Below are 15,994 nucleotides of genomic sequence, written 5' to 3'. Positions count from 1 at the left end.
GTAAGTAATTGATAGAATTGGTTTTGTTTTAGATCAAAATACTGAAAAAATTGGTAAAGCTAGGTACCCTATTTGAGTTTAATTCGTTTAAAGAATCATTGTAAGGTATAAATTTCCAAATTGTTTGTTTAATATACATTATATAATACCTAAGATGCTAAAGAGGAAAGTCATACAATTTCTAAACATCATGTTATTATTATAATTCATAATTTCTTGTCCTTTGTAGTAATAGTCAATACAATAATATAGTATATAATATGTTGCATAATATAATAAATGATTTCCATTTTTCTTGTAGAATTAATAACAATAAAATATTACATTGTGAACGATAGCAAAATGAATCATGTTATATGCACAACAATTAGGTATTATATTTCTTTTCAACTAATTGAAGCTTTAAAAAACTATATACTAACATTTTATACACAGAAAAATAATTAATTGTCTTATTTAGCATAACAAAAAATAAGCATAGTTTTAAAACATACCATGTGTACAAAAAAACTAATATTGTCATTTTTTAGCTGATTATAGAGTAAATACATTTTTTTTTTAGTTATTTTACGTAAACCAAATAAAAGAAAAAACAAAATTGTGAAAAAAATTATTTTGTTGTTTACGGTATAATAAAATCAAATTACAATGTGTTAAATGTTTTTATTGAATAAGGATTAAAAAATTTATAGTGTATTTTACGAGTACAATATTATTAAACATCCTCTAATAACCGCTTTCACTAATTTTCATTGTGTACACTCTATATTATGATATTATTAGTTATTACTGAAGAGATAAAAAATAAAATATGAGCCTTACATGTGAAAATGAATTGATACATATTACATTTTATAACTCATACATAAATTGAAGATTTTTTAATTTAATTCATCCATCATAATTTTTTGGAATGATGTTGAGGAACCTATTATTGTTAAAATATTTAGTCATACTTATGGATAAACTTTAAAATTGGGCTACAAGTATTAATCAGGCTGAATTGGTTACATCTGTTTAAGTATACTTATCTATAAATAAATTGGTATAAAATAATTTTTTTTTTGATTAATTTTGATTAGACCTTACATGAAACAAAATATTACATACAACTACTTAAATTTTGGATACACCAAAATAAAAATAATAAATGTTTAAAGACAACATAATTTTTTAAAGGTTCATCTTCCCTGGGTCTAAACATCGCTATTGTCACTTTGCATTTAGACACAGACTATATCAAGACATAATAATTGTGTTTGGAAGCTGCAAGAAAATCATAATATCTTGAGAAATTAGATTTTAGATTTCCTTTAAAACATTTTCAATATTTAAATTATTTTATGAAGAAACTGTTCTTTTTATTGTTTGTTTAAAGCAGTGTTCCTAATATGGGTGGTACTGTCCCCTAGGGGCATTTTGGTCTTACAGGAGAGCTGTAGGTTTGAAAAAGTGTTGGAGAGATGGTGAGCTCTCAAATGTGGTATAATGGAAAAAATAAAAAATCCCAGTGTCCAGTGACATGTATTTATGTTATATTATCAAACATTAAGTTTTTATTTTAAATTAAAATACTGGCCCATAAATGTTTGGCAATTTTTTTGATTGGTTGGAAGGGGGGCATATGCCGTTATCTCGCTGAAGAGGAGCTGAACCGGAAAAGGTTAAGAACCACTGGTTTAAAGCCATCACTGTAAAGTTAAATCACTTATATAATGACAGCTTTAAATAAATATTTATGAATAAATCAAATGAACATCAGTAGCATTTCATATTGTTTATATTTCCATTAATTAAATTCATAATGTATGTATTTAAAAAAAAAACTGTAAAAATAAATATACATCAGAAATATAAACTTTACTCTTTTACATTAACTATGATATTCTGTTCAATATTATCCTTGGTTATTATTGGCAATTCTTGTACACCTCCAGCACAAGATATTTTAACTTTAAACTTGGGCATGTTGATAATACAACGTTTTTGTACTTCTAATATGCATTTCTTTAGGAGATCGTATGCTTCTTGATAATTTGCATCTAAAAATGAAAATAAACGTAATCATTTGAATTTAAAAAAACATTTATTAAACTTATTGCTTTACTTATACTAAAAGGTAGTAACTATTACATATATCTATTAAGATTAAGACAAAATTACATTGCATTTAGTTTTTCTATTTAAAATTAAATCTTCTATGATTTATCCAAGTCAATTATCATTCATAAGGTTTTAAAAAAAATCAATTCATTTTTCCAAAAAAGGAAACTATTAAAACCTGACTAACTGTCTGATAATCATCATCATACTGACTAATTGGCTTTATCTTTATTTTCAAAGATGCTCAAAAACCTAGTTCTCAAAAGAACAAGTCCAACTACTCCTAAATTATTCAGCAATTATTTGTGGACATAATAACCTCATTAATAGTTAATTAAACAAAAAATTGTACAGATTGTTCAACTTAAGAAATCTCTATGTATATAACACATGCCGTCTTCTCAAATCATGACAATATACCAGAGATGGCAAACCTATGACACACTTGTCACTCGCACACGATTTTAGTGGCACACACGAATGGGTAAGTTTGATAATATTAATGTTTTTGAAAAAAAATTTTAAGGGTCATTGAACTAGTTGACAAGCAGAGAATACGAAATCCAACCAAAATTTTTATTTAACATGCTGGTACAAAAAGGTTTGCCATCCCTGCGATATACTGTGATATAGTGTTAAATACTTAAATATATAACCGTGATATCAGAACATAGTAGTTTTAGAATTAATACAATTGTTGGTATCATATTAGAACAATCTGTCTTATAGTAAAAAGTTAAGGTTTATAATGTATTTTCAGAAAACAATTTAAATACTACATTATTAATAATATTTGTTTTGATTACCTGGTTTGTAGTAACGATCCATAACTGTGATTGTCATCATACCACCATATCCATGAGCACCATAAGGAACATCAACCTGAGCTCCCAAATAATCAATGAAGTATAAATGTGATTTTTTTTCAGTTGGATTATATCCTCCAAGCATGAAGTTCACTTGATAAGGACTCTACACAGACACAAACAAATACTTATAGTACATCTAATTATTAAAATTAAATTCAAATGATACCTAAGTTAAATACTTATAGACTGAGTAGTAATACAAATGTAGTAAATTTTCTCAATAATAAAGAAACAAAGAAAAACTTAATCAAAGTTGCTCAATAAAACAATTACTTGGCTTCTAAGGTGTTCAGCAACAGTTTTACGAGTGAAATTTGCAATAGCTGGAATGGACAAATCGTATCCATTACGCATGCGGTAAAGTTTGACGTTTTGAGTGATGTACTCTGCAAATCTAGGTACGTCCCCTGCTTCACCTGTGACACCCATCACTACGTTGTCGGTGATGTTGTAAGTTTTGTCTTCATCTGTATAACAAAAAAAAATTGTCTAAGCAGTGCCTTGGTACAGGTAGGTAAAATATTAATGTAAAATAGGTACTAGGTTTATAAAATAGATCTTACCGTCTTTCATGACCATAATACTATGGGCAGCCGTCATGTCTGTGGCGATGAGTACGAAATCATTGAACTTTATCCCAATGACGGTTTCCATTTTGTAGCGGTCGGGTAATAACTTTAATTTGAATTCAACAACAAAATATCTAAATTAAAATTTGTATACTTAATAATTGCCTGGCCTGAGTATTATAAATGTATAAATTGTATAATGTGTAATGTGTATTACTATTGTATAAATATATATAAAGATAAAATGATTGAGCGGTTTTTCCGTTTCAGTAATGTTCAAAACAAACGAAGTCGTCGCTAACATCATCTACACGGTTATGATAAGAATAACAATTAACATTGTTGTGAAAATATGTTCATGGTTGTAAACAAACTGCACTGGCGCAATCGAAATTCGAATTATCACTTTTTAAGGCCACTGGTCAGTGGACTATAGTTTGTTTTTTGTTAGTGCACGCTGTGGTTGCCGCCGATAGTCGAAATAATTTTGATATAGTTTTTTTTTCACTTGTTGTGTGTTTATTGTTTGAGATCTTCTTTAAATTTGTTCGTCTTTTAGATCATAGTGAAACATGTCAGAAAAAAGAGAACACGAAGACGACGATAAGAGCATTAAGAGCAATGCTTCTGAAGATGATGACGACGAATGTGTGGGCCCCAGTTTATCTGAATTGACCGATACCGTCGAGAAAAAGAAAAGAAAAAGTAAGTTTTATTTTTATATAAATTACTATTAAGTTGATAATACGTAAGTTATAATGTTTAAAACTAAAGCACTTAGGTGCTTTGATATAAGTCATGTTAATATCTTAATTATTCTTATTTCGTCCTTTAATATAGTTTTAAAATATGAACATTTGTACTTGGAAAACTTACCAACATGTGATACCTATGAAAAAAGCTACATGCATCGAGATGTTATCACGCACATCATAATCACCAAGTATTTACTTTGACACATTGTTATTTAAAATTAGAATATCAAGTTTAATTAACTGTTTTTTATTTCAGAACTGACTTTTTAATAACAGCAAGTTGTGACGGACATGTGAAATTCTGGAAAAAAACTGAAGAATTGATCGAATTTGTAAAACATTTCCGTAGTCATCTTACACCAGTAACTGATATTACAGATAATTATAATGGAACTCTAATGTGTACAATATCATCAGATCAAACAGTCAAAGTTTTTGATGTCATTAATTTTGGTACTTCTAAGTTATTTGCTTTACCTATCTAATACATTATGTTTGTAATTATCATGTGTTTATTCAGTTTTAAGAAGAACAATTATACTATTTTTGTCTTTTTATAAACTTTTATACCCTTAGTTCTTTCTTATGTTTATATTTTAATTGATTTTATCCCTACAGATATGATCAACATGATAAAATTAGACTATACACCACTCAGTGCATGTTGGGTGCATTCAAAAGGAGATCCAATTCACACAGTTGCTATGTGAGTATAAAGTACCTCATTTTTGTGTTTTTAATTTTATGAATTCAAATTTGTGATTATTAAATTTAAGTTTAATTTGTACTTATGTGTTATCTCGACTTCCCAAATATTTCCAAGACTACCTGTGAGAATCACCCGTGTTATCTCGACTACCCAAATATTTCCAAGACTATCTGTTAGATTCTATTTAAAAATGTACATTCCTGCGTTGTAATCTGTATCATCGTAATTGACAATTTAATTTTGTTTTCGATGTACAATTTACTATCCACGTATCTTGCCATCAGACCAGGTATTTATGTCGTCAGTCAGTCGACAGCCGTCCTTATTACGTCCGTCAGTTATTATTTACTGTATAGTACATACGCGCTACGACTAGCCAACATGAATTTTTTTAATTTGCCATCTTCAGAAAAGGAAACTGTGCAATTTCTTCAAGAACGCGGAGTGTTGCCAAGTGTACGAATTTGTCAAAACAATCACTTGGCAAAGTTATATTTTGGAAAAATGTAATGTTAAGAATGTTGAGATAACACGGTTGATGATAATAGGTAGTCTTGGAAATATTTTGGTAGTCGTTATAACATGGTTGTGCACCCAAGGTAGTCGAGATAACGCGTAAGTACCGTTTAATTAAATAAGTATACTTGTCAACAGATTAAATTTGGGGATAATTTTTAAATTATAGACTATAGACTATAGTTTTGATGTTATACATTATATTGATAAACCAAATAAATATACAATTTAACAATACACATTTTTATGATATAGAAGCAGTGCAACTGAACCAAAAATATTTATTTATGACGGAAAAGGAGTAAATATACCACTTCATGTAATAGAAAAAATTCATACCAAACCAATTGTATTTGTTAAGGTAAAAATATAATTTTAAAAGTAATTTGTAATTGTTTTTCTTAGCTTGTGGCTTATTAAATAAGTTATTATTATACATCTAAACATTTGAATTAAATTTTAAATTTTAACTGTTTCAGTATAATTTTGTGTTTGATGTGGCTATATCAGCAGATAAGAGTGGCATTATTGAATATTGGTCTGGAGCTAAAACAGATTATAAATTTCCAAAGTGTGTGCAATTTGATTCTAAGCTTGATACTGATCTCTTTGAATTTGTCAGACATAAAACACATCCAACTAGTTTATGTTTTTCAGATGATGGCTTAAAATTTGCTACTATGTCTCCAGATAGAAAGGTAAAATACTTAATAAAATATATATTTAATTACATTAACAATACCTAGATAAATACTATATACATTATCTTATTGATTTTTATTATACATTTTTTATACTTAAAGTTTGACTTTCAAGATTTGTTTTAAAATTTAATTACTGTAAAAAATTGTTTTATTTGTACCAAATGTTAGTGATAATTGAATGCATATTTATGTTTTGCATCTTATTAAAATGCTATATTTTCATGAAATGGACCATTTCATTATGGCTATAATTCATATATTAATGTACCAAGTTAATGAAGTTAAGTTATTGAAGTTATTTAATGAAGACTAGGTCTATATAGTAGAATTGAAGTCACTATTACTACTGTGAGTTTGAAGTGAGGCTTCTAATTAAAGGATAGCTTCCCTATGGTCTGGCTATCCTTGGCTATACTCCCTGTGTTATATATGCTGTGATATTGATTTGTTCTAAAATATATTGACCAAGTCAACTCGTTTTTAAATTAATAAACTTGTATATTATGTATTTGTGGTTATTGCTATGTATAATAAGTTATTTAATCGTTATTCTTATTTTGCAGGTTAGAGTTTTTAACTTGTTAACTGGAAAACTAAGTAGGGTATATGATGAATCTTTGGCACGTTTTAGTGAACTTCAGCAAAAAAAACAACAAATTCCCAATATTGAATTTATTCGAAGGTAAACTTTTTAGTCTATTAATTTAAGATTCTGTATTCAAGTAATCAATATTATTAATTATCGTATTTCAGAATGGCAATGGAACGAGAGTTGGACAAAACAGAAATCTCCCACACAGCAAATTTATGTTTTGATGAAAGCGGGCATTATTTATTTTATCCAACTATGTTAGGTGTAAAAGTTGTGAACATATTTAATAATACATTGGTTAAAATTATTGGAAAACCCGAGAACTTAAGAGCATTGAGAGTCGCCTTATTTCAAGTCAGTACACTGCGTAAGATGTGCGTTTCATTCTGAAAATATGATTTTATAAATTTTAATTCCATACACGTCCATAGGGTAAAGCTAAAAAACCAAAAGCTGCGGTAACATTAGAGATGGAAGCAGCAACAAATCCTACATTGGAATCTTCTTCAAGTGATCCTACACTATTTTGTACAGCATATAAAAAGAATAGATTTTATATGTTTACCAAGTAAGTTTTTTTTTCTTGTATGTATAGATCTGAGTATTTTTTAATGTTGCCAAAATTTAGGTAATATGGATAACTATTAAAAAAAGTTGCTCATAATTTTAGCACTCATAATAGATTATTTTTTTTTATTAATAAATTACCCTTTTTTTGTTTGGCAGGCGAGAACCTGAAGATATTAAAAGTATTGATGCTGATCGTGATGTATTTAATGAAAGACCTTCAAAAGATGATATTATATCTAATACTGAAGCTGCATGTGAGTTAAATAAATTGTATTAATTTTATTTTTTGGTTCTTGTATGAAATGTCCAATGGAACACTCATAATGTAATGTTTTGGATATTGCTATGAACTTAATGCTCTATAATACCATTTAAATAGCATTTGTAAATAACAAAATGCTGACAGAAAATATTTAAAAAATGCAAACTGAATTTTGTGTTACATAAGCTAAATTTAACAATAAACTAATAGATGCATTTTTCTACAAAAAGTCCTACATACTAAAATTATACAAAAACATTTTTCTTTGAAAAATAGAATAAAATTTGAAAAGGAAATCAATATCTATTATGAATGTAATATACTAATATTCAGTATTCCAATATGTCTTACATTGAGTGGTCATTTGTCTTTGCCTTTTTAATTGGAAAACTAAAATATTATAATCGTTTAAATTTGTTTATTTAGGTATTCAACGATTATACGATACAGCTACTTTGCATACTGTTTTTGGCGATATTCAAGTAGCACTGTTTAAAGAGTGCCAAAAAACAGTCGAGAATTTTTGTGTACATAGCAAAAATGGATATTACAATGGCAACATATTTCATAGGGTTATCAAAGGATTTATGATACAAACTGGAGATCCTACAGGTATACAATGGATGTTTAATTTGACATTTCAATACAGCACTATTAACATTTTTAAAACCATTTTAGGCACTGGATTAGGCGGGGAAAGCATTTGGGGTGGTGAGTTCGAAGATGAAATTCGTTCGCACTTAAAACATGACCGACCTTATACATTAAGCATGGCTAATGCAGGACCGAATACTAATGGTAGCCAATTTTTTATCACACTTATACCTACAGTGAGTTATAATTTTAATATTAATTTATATAATACTTGTTTTATATTTATATTGTATTTAAATTATTGTTTGTTTTGTTTTTAGCCTTGGTTGGATAATAAACACACTGTATTTGGACGAGTCACCAAAGGAATGGAAGTAGTACAAACAATTTGCAGTGCAAAAACTCACCCTAAAACCGATAAGCCACACGATGATGTTCAGATAATTAATATCAGTTTGAAATAAATCAGTAATGCTTGTTATATATATATTTTTAAATGACTACTCCATTTTGTATTTAAAATACATCTACAAAAAAATATCCATGTTTTACATGAATTATTCTGAATAACAAATTAAAATCTATTCAGTGTTTTTTTTATCTTAAATAGATTATGTTACCATTTTTCCTAACCTACTATTAGGTTTGATCCTACAAAATTGTCACATTACTTATTGGTCAGATAACAAGACTATTAAGCTCTCCTATTACGGTTGTCATGGTCGTTGTAATTATTTATTTTGTTATGTACATCACTTCAGTATTATTGTGGTTTTTACCATTTTAAATCAGTGGGGCACTACCCCCCCCCCCTGTAATGTCTTCCTTCATGAATATATCAGAACAAAATGTCTTCTCTAATATCATTAGTATAAACTATAAGTGTGTTAAAAATTACTATTAGCACAACCCACTTTGAAAAAAAATCTTGTTTGCACTTCTATCTTAAATTATATGCGCAACAATTAAATTATATCGTAATAGTTATTAAGTGAATTTCATTCAAATAAAATGTCAAACTTTAAAAAAAATAATGATTTGTTAGTTGTTACCACACTGCTAATAACATTACAATAAATATGACAATGATGTGAACAATTATTTAAGAAATGAAAGAGGAAAAGTTTATGAAGTATTACAATGTACAATAAAAAATGATGCCAAACTACTCTGTCTATAAGAATAGACAACTGATTTTTCACATTTGTAGACATCAATAGCAGTAATAATGGTGGATAAGCATGTTTTTGGTCTGAAGATTTTTTAATCACCATAAATTTAGCAATTTAGTTGTTTTTACATATATTTCAAAAGAAATGGATATTTTTTTAATTAAATAAAAACATGAACTTAGGATGATTTAATTTTTGATGCTGACAGTTGATAGAAGACATTCCAAACCACTTGATTGGTTGTGGCCTACAGGGTAGGGGGTTCAAACTTCAAACGCTCCCCATGGATACTTAACAAGTATATATGTACTTACTACTTACATAAAATTAAAATCTTAATTCATAATATATATATTGATTATATTATATTTAAAAAAATTGAATCTCCCCAGTCCATTCAAAATGACAGAGCATGCATCAAGTAATGTTACTCTGGTGGAAGAACTCGTACAAAACAGTTGTAGATTCAATAGTTTTGTCATAAAAAGTAATGTCAATTGCTTAGTTTAAAATTTCAGTTGTTTCGTTGTTTTTTTAGTCTACTTAAGAACAATTTGTAAAATACTATAATAAATACCATGGTACTTTATTATGATTAAACAATTTTAGTAAAATAAATATATAATATACATATTAAAAAAAAAACAGGTTTAAAATGTCTAAACAGAATAAAAATGCTACTAAAATATGAATAAATATTATTTTTAAAATTCATATTAATATTGAAATAAATATCTTTGAATGCTGATGATCAGAAACAAATTTACAATATATTAAAATAAATACACAAAAAAAAAGAAAATTAATAATATATTATAGCAGTAAACTTAATGTGTTTAGCTGCTTTTACTCCATCGGCACATTATCAGCTTCAGCAGGTACATTTTCATTGCCATCAGAATCTTCTACTTGTGCCTTCTTTTCGTATATTACTTCGGTCGATCGAACCACTCCTGCCTCCAAATCTAACCAACGACCTTTCACTGCATTTTTGGCTGGCGGAGACCACCAGTTAACTATGTTCCCAAAAACTGGTACATGTCGTAAAATACCTTCTTGCCATATTTTTTCTTCGGTTTCTTTTTTTAAGTCTACAGTCGCAGTCTCTATGCCTAAAAAGAAAGATAAAAATGTTTGTATACAAGATTTGGTGATTACCAATATTTGATATTTTCATACCTTTTTTCACGAGTTCAGCCATTGAATCAATGTATTTGGTAGACTCTTCTTCTTTACACCCGGTACTTTGAACTAAAGATAATAATTCTGCTACATCTGTGTCAGCCGTCACCATACCAAAACGAACACAAGCTAATCCATCACTTCCTTCACCTGAGTATACAAACCAATAGGTTCAAAATAAAATAGTCGCATGACATTTATTTACAAGCTGACTTACCAAACGAAAATGCAGCATCAATCGAACGAAGCTGCTGCACAATACGTACATTTAGTCTATTTAAATCTTGTTTTGCCTGATCGGTGGCCAATTGTTGTTCAGACGATCGCCACTGTTGTGGCACGTACCGTACAGCACCAAGTCCTGCCCAGTCATCGATTTCGACATATTCAAGTGACGGTAGATTGGCTATTAGTCCCGTCAGTTTTTCTTTATAATCAACTGTTGCCAGCAAAATTTCCTATAAAAAATAAAAAAAAAATAAAATGAAACAAGTAACTTATGTTTTGATTGTTATTTTGATTATAGATGGGTATTAACATATACTAACAATGTGTTGATCCAAACATATGCTAAACGTTTCCCAATCATCTTCAGTTACTAGTGAATTTAAAACAGTAAAAGGTGAAAAGGTTACTACGACACCAAGGGTCTCAATTTCACACAATTCTAAAGGTGCTTCTGGAATTTCTCGCTCTAGCACTTGGCCTAACTGAAACAATAAATGAATATGCCAACACAACTCCTGAGTATGTAGAAATATTTCTTACCCAAGAATTTAGTTTATCGTAATAAGGAGAAACTCTTTGGTTACAGTCTTTTGGTACAAATTGGATGACAAGACAACTCGATAGATTGTGTAATAGATCCTAGTTGTAAAAAATAACTAATATTAATACATTTCGTATGAATAAGCACAAGAAATAATTATATCAACTAAACTGGAATATTCTCTCGGTTGGCAATAATATCAGCAACTGTTTCCTCATTAGATGACTCATTGTTTTGGTTATTAGTTTCACACTGAATAAAAAAAAAACAACATTATTTGTTGTTATTAAATAAAAATTGATATTATTACCAAAATTCTCAGACAGTCATAACGTTTAACCAAACTATGTATGCGTTGGCAAATTTCAAATTTTTGTTGTATCCTTAGTACCAGCGCATCATGTCCTAAAGCCTGAAAAAAAATACTTGTCTTAGTGTTTTAAAATCAATAAATAAAAAAGTACTCGACTATTAATACTAACTTGAAAACATGTCCAAATAGGTAAACATTTACTCTTGTAAATATTCAATATTTCTGTACTTGTATATTGTTTATCAAATAAAGTCTAACAACTATTTTTAAGAAAAATCAGTTAAAATATGTCCATGTATAAAAAAAGTTATCGTATTGCATTAAAAACTCAATAAAGTAACAGAAAATAGAGAATTTTTCATTACTTTACTACTTATATTATAATTATATTAATTATAATTTACAGTAGCACAGACATTGAATAATTGAATCATATAATTATAATTATTTCCATCTTTAAAAGGATACGATAACAGGCAGTGCAGAAATATTCAACCAAATGCTTGGAGTTAATGTCATACTATCAGCTAGATTAGAATTCTAAAAATGAAAAAATAATCAGTGAATAAAAAATCTTAATAGTATTGAGGTTATAATTATTTAAAATACTTTAGTTTTAAATGTTGCCAAAGCCAGTCCTGATAAATTGTCACCGGATAAGTGCAACCAAATATTGTGTTTACTGCATAGTTCTTTTAAGTTTACAATATCGTCCATCTGACCAGTAACATGTGCACCTGATATAAAAAATTATTATTAAGATTAGCGTAAGGCAAACATAGAACCTAATTTGTTACCTGCTCTTGCAAAAACAATAAGAGGTTTTCTGTGATTTTCAACATCAGTTGTGATGATAGTTTCTAACGCATCTAAGTCTGCTTTGTACGGGCACAGTACATTTGATAGAGATGGTATGATTTGTACACATTTTTCATTCATTCCAATCTATTATAATTCTATTATAAGTATTGAAATTGAAAAAAAAAGTACTAACTGTCAACTAATTTGTATTACTTGTAAAGCAGTTCTCTTTATTGTTCCAACCAATACTGGATCTGGTGTACAATATACTATTGGAAATTCTGATAGATTTAAGTATTCTGGACCGAACATGCGGTGCATAGCAAGCAGTAACACTCTTTCATAACTTAATAACATATTTTCTGTATAAAATGCTCCACAATTTGAAAATCTACATTTAAGATTAAATGATTATTTAAATATAAACGCTGTAAGCATTTAAAAAAAAGTATCAAGTGTCTTTATACTGACTGAAATAATTTTGATAACCACATTGTCGTGGACTTGTTGACCAAAGATAAAACGGGCACAGTCTGTTCATTGGGCAAACAGTGACTAATGTAATAGCTGAGGGAATATGACGTCAAACTGAATTTGTCCAGGTCTTGAAGAACAGGTAAGGCATTTTCTTCATAACCTTCTCCATTTTCCTTTTTGTTTTGACTTAACACCAGAGTCTATGACAATAACAATTTTTTTTAAATAAAGTTCACTACAGAAAATTAACATACCCAAAAAACATACTTGCAATGATGCCAGAATATCACAGAATGTCTTTGAACCCAAAGGCAGGGTATGGGATGTCAACTGGGTGTTTATTTGGTTGTTCTCTAGATTATCCAAAGTATAATTGAATTGATCACTTAAGTCCACAAAAGGAGAATGTTCAACCTTTAATATAAAAACAAAATATAACAATGAACTTTAACATAGATCAGTGGAGAGCGGCTACAGTGTAATTATTTTTATACAGTTGTGTAAGTCAGTTCTATAACATTGTTATGGTGGTCTTTGAAAATGCATAGGTAGTGATTCCTAAAGAACAAAGTAGGGCGTACACTATTTTTTACTAGTTGCTGTTCTGGCAGTGTTGGTAACATATATATTATATAATATGTCCACGGTGCAAATGAGAGACCAAAAGAGGAGCGAATCCATACAGGCCCAAGACAACTCTGTCGTAGGCTGACGGGCTAATTTCAAGTGGACTTACTTCATGATCAGGGACTTGGACTTCAGATTTCGTCTCGTTGACGGCGTCAGGTGATGACATGATGTCAGCGATGACCGGCTCTCTCGTTCAATCTTACAGATAACGTCAACAGCAACAGCAACGACTGCAGTAAAAACGAACAGAATAATATCGACGTGTCGTCGTCATGTGTGTGGGGCCCGTGATGATATTACACGTTGGTACGGTACGCGGTGAAATTAATACGCTCGTTATTTGAATAACAAATCAAACCAACGACAGTGTTAAGCACAACCGAAATGATTTATGTAGGACTGTGCATTGAACATTTAACATTTAACATACGTATAACATTATGATTTTACTTATTTCATGTAATATTACCTATATTAATAATATTGTTATCGTGAATTCAAAAGTGTTTGTGGTACGTATTGATATTGATAACGGTGTATTGATAACGTCGATCGTTATCTACACGCGTACGGGTCGCGGTCGTGGTATATGGTTATCGATGACACTGGTATAACTAGTTATCACGTTCCAATGTTAATATACCTCGGTAGCCAGGTAGGCGATATAATAAAAATTTATAATTTTAATTTACTGTATATTTTATTTTGAATTACGATCATAATAATTATTACGATTATGCGCCATACTGTGGTTGACGGGGAGATGGTGGCAAAAATATTGTCGGATTCGATTTTATTGTACTGAATAATGAAATGAATACTTATTAACTGTTCTACTGTTCGTGTGGATATTTCATCTATTCTGTAGTGTAGCTGGTGTATAGATTCAAGATTGGTAGATACGTTAATTGTCAAATTATTAAATATTAATTATTGCTGTTCGTGCCTTAAATAATTACACCAAAGCTTTGGATTTTATCACACACATTGTTTGAAAAAAATACAAAAACCTACTTGTCTACGAATATAGAATATATTATAATTTCCTATGATGTTATGGAAAATTTGTGTTTTAGAAAGAAATGGTTGTAATAATTCCTGTAACATATTATAATATTCACAAAAACTCTAACCATTAAAAAAATACCAAGTTAAAGTTGACAAAAAAAGTGTTATTTACTATAGGTATGGAAGGATTGCAATCGTATAATGGTCGCATTATATTTATATTTTCTTATGAATAAGTCATGATTACGTTTATAAATACTATATTTTGAACTTTGAATAGTTTTGAAGTAATGATGTAGACAATGTAGTCGATGATTATAATTTATATTTATTTATATAATATATACGGCTACACGCAGGGCCGTATTACCGCTTAGGCAGTGTAGGCTAAAGCCTAGGGCGGCAAATTTTTTTTGGTGTGAAAAACTACGTTGAGATATTAGTAAAATATCAATCCTATGTAAATTAGGCGGTAAATTTATTTCAGCCTATGGGCGGCAAAAACCTTAATCCTGCCCAGGCTACACGGCTACACTATTGGTGACTGCAAATGTTCCGTTTGCATTTATCATCAATTATATATCGATCTTTTTATGTAAAAAATACATTTTGAAAATAAACTTTAGATTTAGGTATTTAAACAATTAAACATCTCAGATGGTATCTCATGTATGTGTTTGAATACTTTATGATATATTGATATCATTATGTAATTAAGAATTCGCTAAGTATTCCGAATATTTTTTTAAACATTATATCTGTTAGGTAGTAAAGTACAAAACGTTTTCCTTGATATTTACATGATTCATTTTTTATATAGTTGAATTATTATAATCATTTTTGATAAAAGTTTAATTTATTTACAAATTATATTGGAATAGATATCTCTTTGTGTGTAATGATAATTGTTATTTTATTAAAATACCACATTGAAACATTACCTAATACAGTAATAAATTAGACAATTTAATATTTTATAAATTAGTGAAGAATACATAAAAGCACTCAAAAGTGATAAATTATATAAAATAATTAAAATTGTATACATTGTGTCAAAAATATAGCAGAGAAAATCATGATATGAACTGGTTTAGAAAATATAAAAATAATACTAAGATCTATTAATAAACGATAATTCGAGTAGTCAAAATGAGTTATTTCCTATTAGTGATTTAGCAAAGTATTAGTATAATAAACAAACCTTAATTTAAAATATAATGTCGAACATGAAAAATAAAAACAATTTTTTGTTGTTTTTTAGTTTACGAAACGTGCAATGATCTAAAGAACTGCTTCTATAATGATGTGAACAACTTTTGAATTAAACTGCATTTTCATTGTAATGTTCTGACATTGAAATACATTACATAGTTCAGAGAACACTTGATTCAAAATTTCA

General features: G+C 28.8%; 3 protein-coding genes across 3 annotated transcripts; 1 reads left to right on the top strand and 2 right to left on the bottom strand.

Annotated features, from left to right (window-relative positions):
• Positions 1-1,764: 1,764 nt before the first annotated feature.
• LOC111042898 (proteasome subunit beta type-2-like) lies at positions 1,765-3,769 on the bottom strand. Its single transcript, XM_022327613.1, has 4 exons — positions 3,536-3,769; positions 3,246-3,439; positions 2,910-3,075; positions 1,765-2,042 (listed from the first exon to the last, which is right to left on the bottom strand). The coding sequence occupies exons 1-4, from the start codon at positions 3,624-3,626 to the stop codon at positions 1,861-1,863; spliced, it is 633 nt and encodes a 210-aa protein (XP_022183305.1). The 5' UTR covers positions 3,627-3,769; the 3' UTR covers positions 1,765-1,860.
• A 141-nt stretch (positions 3,770-3,910) lies between these two features.
• On the top strand, positions 3,911-8,827 carry LOC111042896 (peptidylprolyl isomerase domain and WD repeat-containing protein 1). The gene is made up of 13 exons (XM_022327612.1): positions 3,911-4,246; positions 4,382-4,484; positions 4,553-4,749; positions 4,915-5,002; positions 5,777-5,882; positions 6,001-6,219; positions 6,789-6,907; positions 6,979-7,171; positions 7,249-7,385; positions 7,544-7,641; positions 8,076-8,261; positions 8,328-8,479; positions 8,564-8,827. The coding sequence occupies exons 1-13, from the start codon at positions 4,114-4,116 to the stop codon at positions 8,705-8,707; spliced, it is 1,875 nt and encodes a 624-aa protein (XP_022183304.1). The 5' UTR covers positions 3,911-4,113; the 3' UTR covers positions 8,708-8,827.
• A 1,339-nt stretch (positions 8,828-10,166) lies between these two features.
• Positions 10,167-14,079, bottom strand: LOC111042899 (pyridoxal-dependent decarboxylase domain-containing protein 1). Its single transcript, XM_022327614.1, has 15 exons — positions 13,694-14,079; positions 13,225-13,371; positions 12,952-13,157; positions 12,694-12,871; positions 12,477-12,624; positions 12,289-12,416; positions 12,148-12,219; positions 11,849-11,932; positions 11,677-11,778; positions 11,538-11,618; positions 11,366-11,464; positions 11,146-11,307; positions 10,815-11,055; positions 10,595-10,747; positions 10,167-10,527 (listed from the first exon to the last, which is right to left on the bottom strand). The coding sequence occupies exons 1-15, from the start codon at positions 13,751-13,753 to the stop codon at positions 10,262-10,264; spliced, it is 2,127 nt and encodes a 708-aa protein (XP_022183306.1). The 5' UTR covers positions 13,754-14,079; the 3' UTR covers positions 10,167-10,261.
• Between the last annotated feature and the right edge of the window lie 1,915 nt (positions 14,080-15,994).

The sequence above is a fragment of the Myzus persicae genome, unplaced genomic scaffold (assembly GCF_001856785.1).
Source record: "Myzus persicae strain clone G006 unplaced genomic scaffold, MPER_G0061.0, whole genome shotgun sequence".
NCBI classification, from domain to species: domain Eukaryota; kingdom Metazoa; phylum Arthropoda; class Insecta; order Hemiptera; family Aphididae; genus Myzus; species Myzus persicae.
This window is presented reverse-complemented; position numbering and strand designations above follow the sequence as displayed.

What these genes read in the sequence shown, in the direction of transcription:
- LOC111042896 (XM_022327612.1), top strand. Translation starts at nt 4,114, where the DNA reads ATGTCAGAAAAAAGAGAACACGAAGACGACGATAAGAGCATTAAGAGC. An exon ending in CTATGTCTCCAGATAGAAAG is followed by an intron (nt 6,220 to 6,788) that starts GTAAAATACTTA and finishes CTTATTTTGCAG; the next exon opens with GTTAGAGTTTTTAACTTGTT. An exon ending in ACAAACTGGAGATCCTACAG is followed by an intron (nt 8,262 to 8,327) that starts GTATACAATGGA and finishes AAACCATTTTAG; the next exon opens with GCACTGGATTAGGCGGGGAA.
- LOC111042899 (XM_022327614.1), bottom strand. Translation starts at nt 13,753, where the DNA reads ATGTCATCACCTGACGCCGTCAACGAGACGAAATCTGAAGTCCAAGTC. An exon ending in CTATTTGGACATGTTTTCAA is followed by an intron (nt 11,779 to 11,848) that starts GTTAGTATTAAT and finishes ATTTTTTTTCAG; the next exon opens with GCTTTAGGACATGATGCGCT. An exon ending in ACGATAAACTAAATTCTTGG is followed by an intron (nt 11,308 to 11,365) that starts GTAAGAAATATT and finishes TTATTGTTTCAG; the next exon opens with TTAGGCCAAGTGCTAGAGCG.
- LOC111042898 (XM_022327613.1), bottom strand. Translation starts at nt 3,626, where the DNA reads ATGGAAACCGTCATTGGGATAAAGTTCAATGATTTCGTACTCATCGCC. An exon ending in TATTATGGTCATGAAAGACG is followed by an intron (nt 3,440 to 3,535) that starts GTAAGATCTATT and finishes TTTGTTATACAG; the next exon opens with ATGAAGACAAAACTTACAAC. An exon ending in GGATCGTTACTACAAACCAG is followed by an intron (nt 2,043 to 2,909) that starts GTAATCAAAACA and finishes TTTCATTTTTAG; the next exon opens with ATGCAAATTATCAAGAAGCA.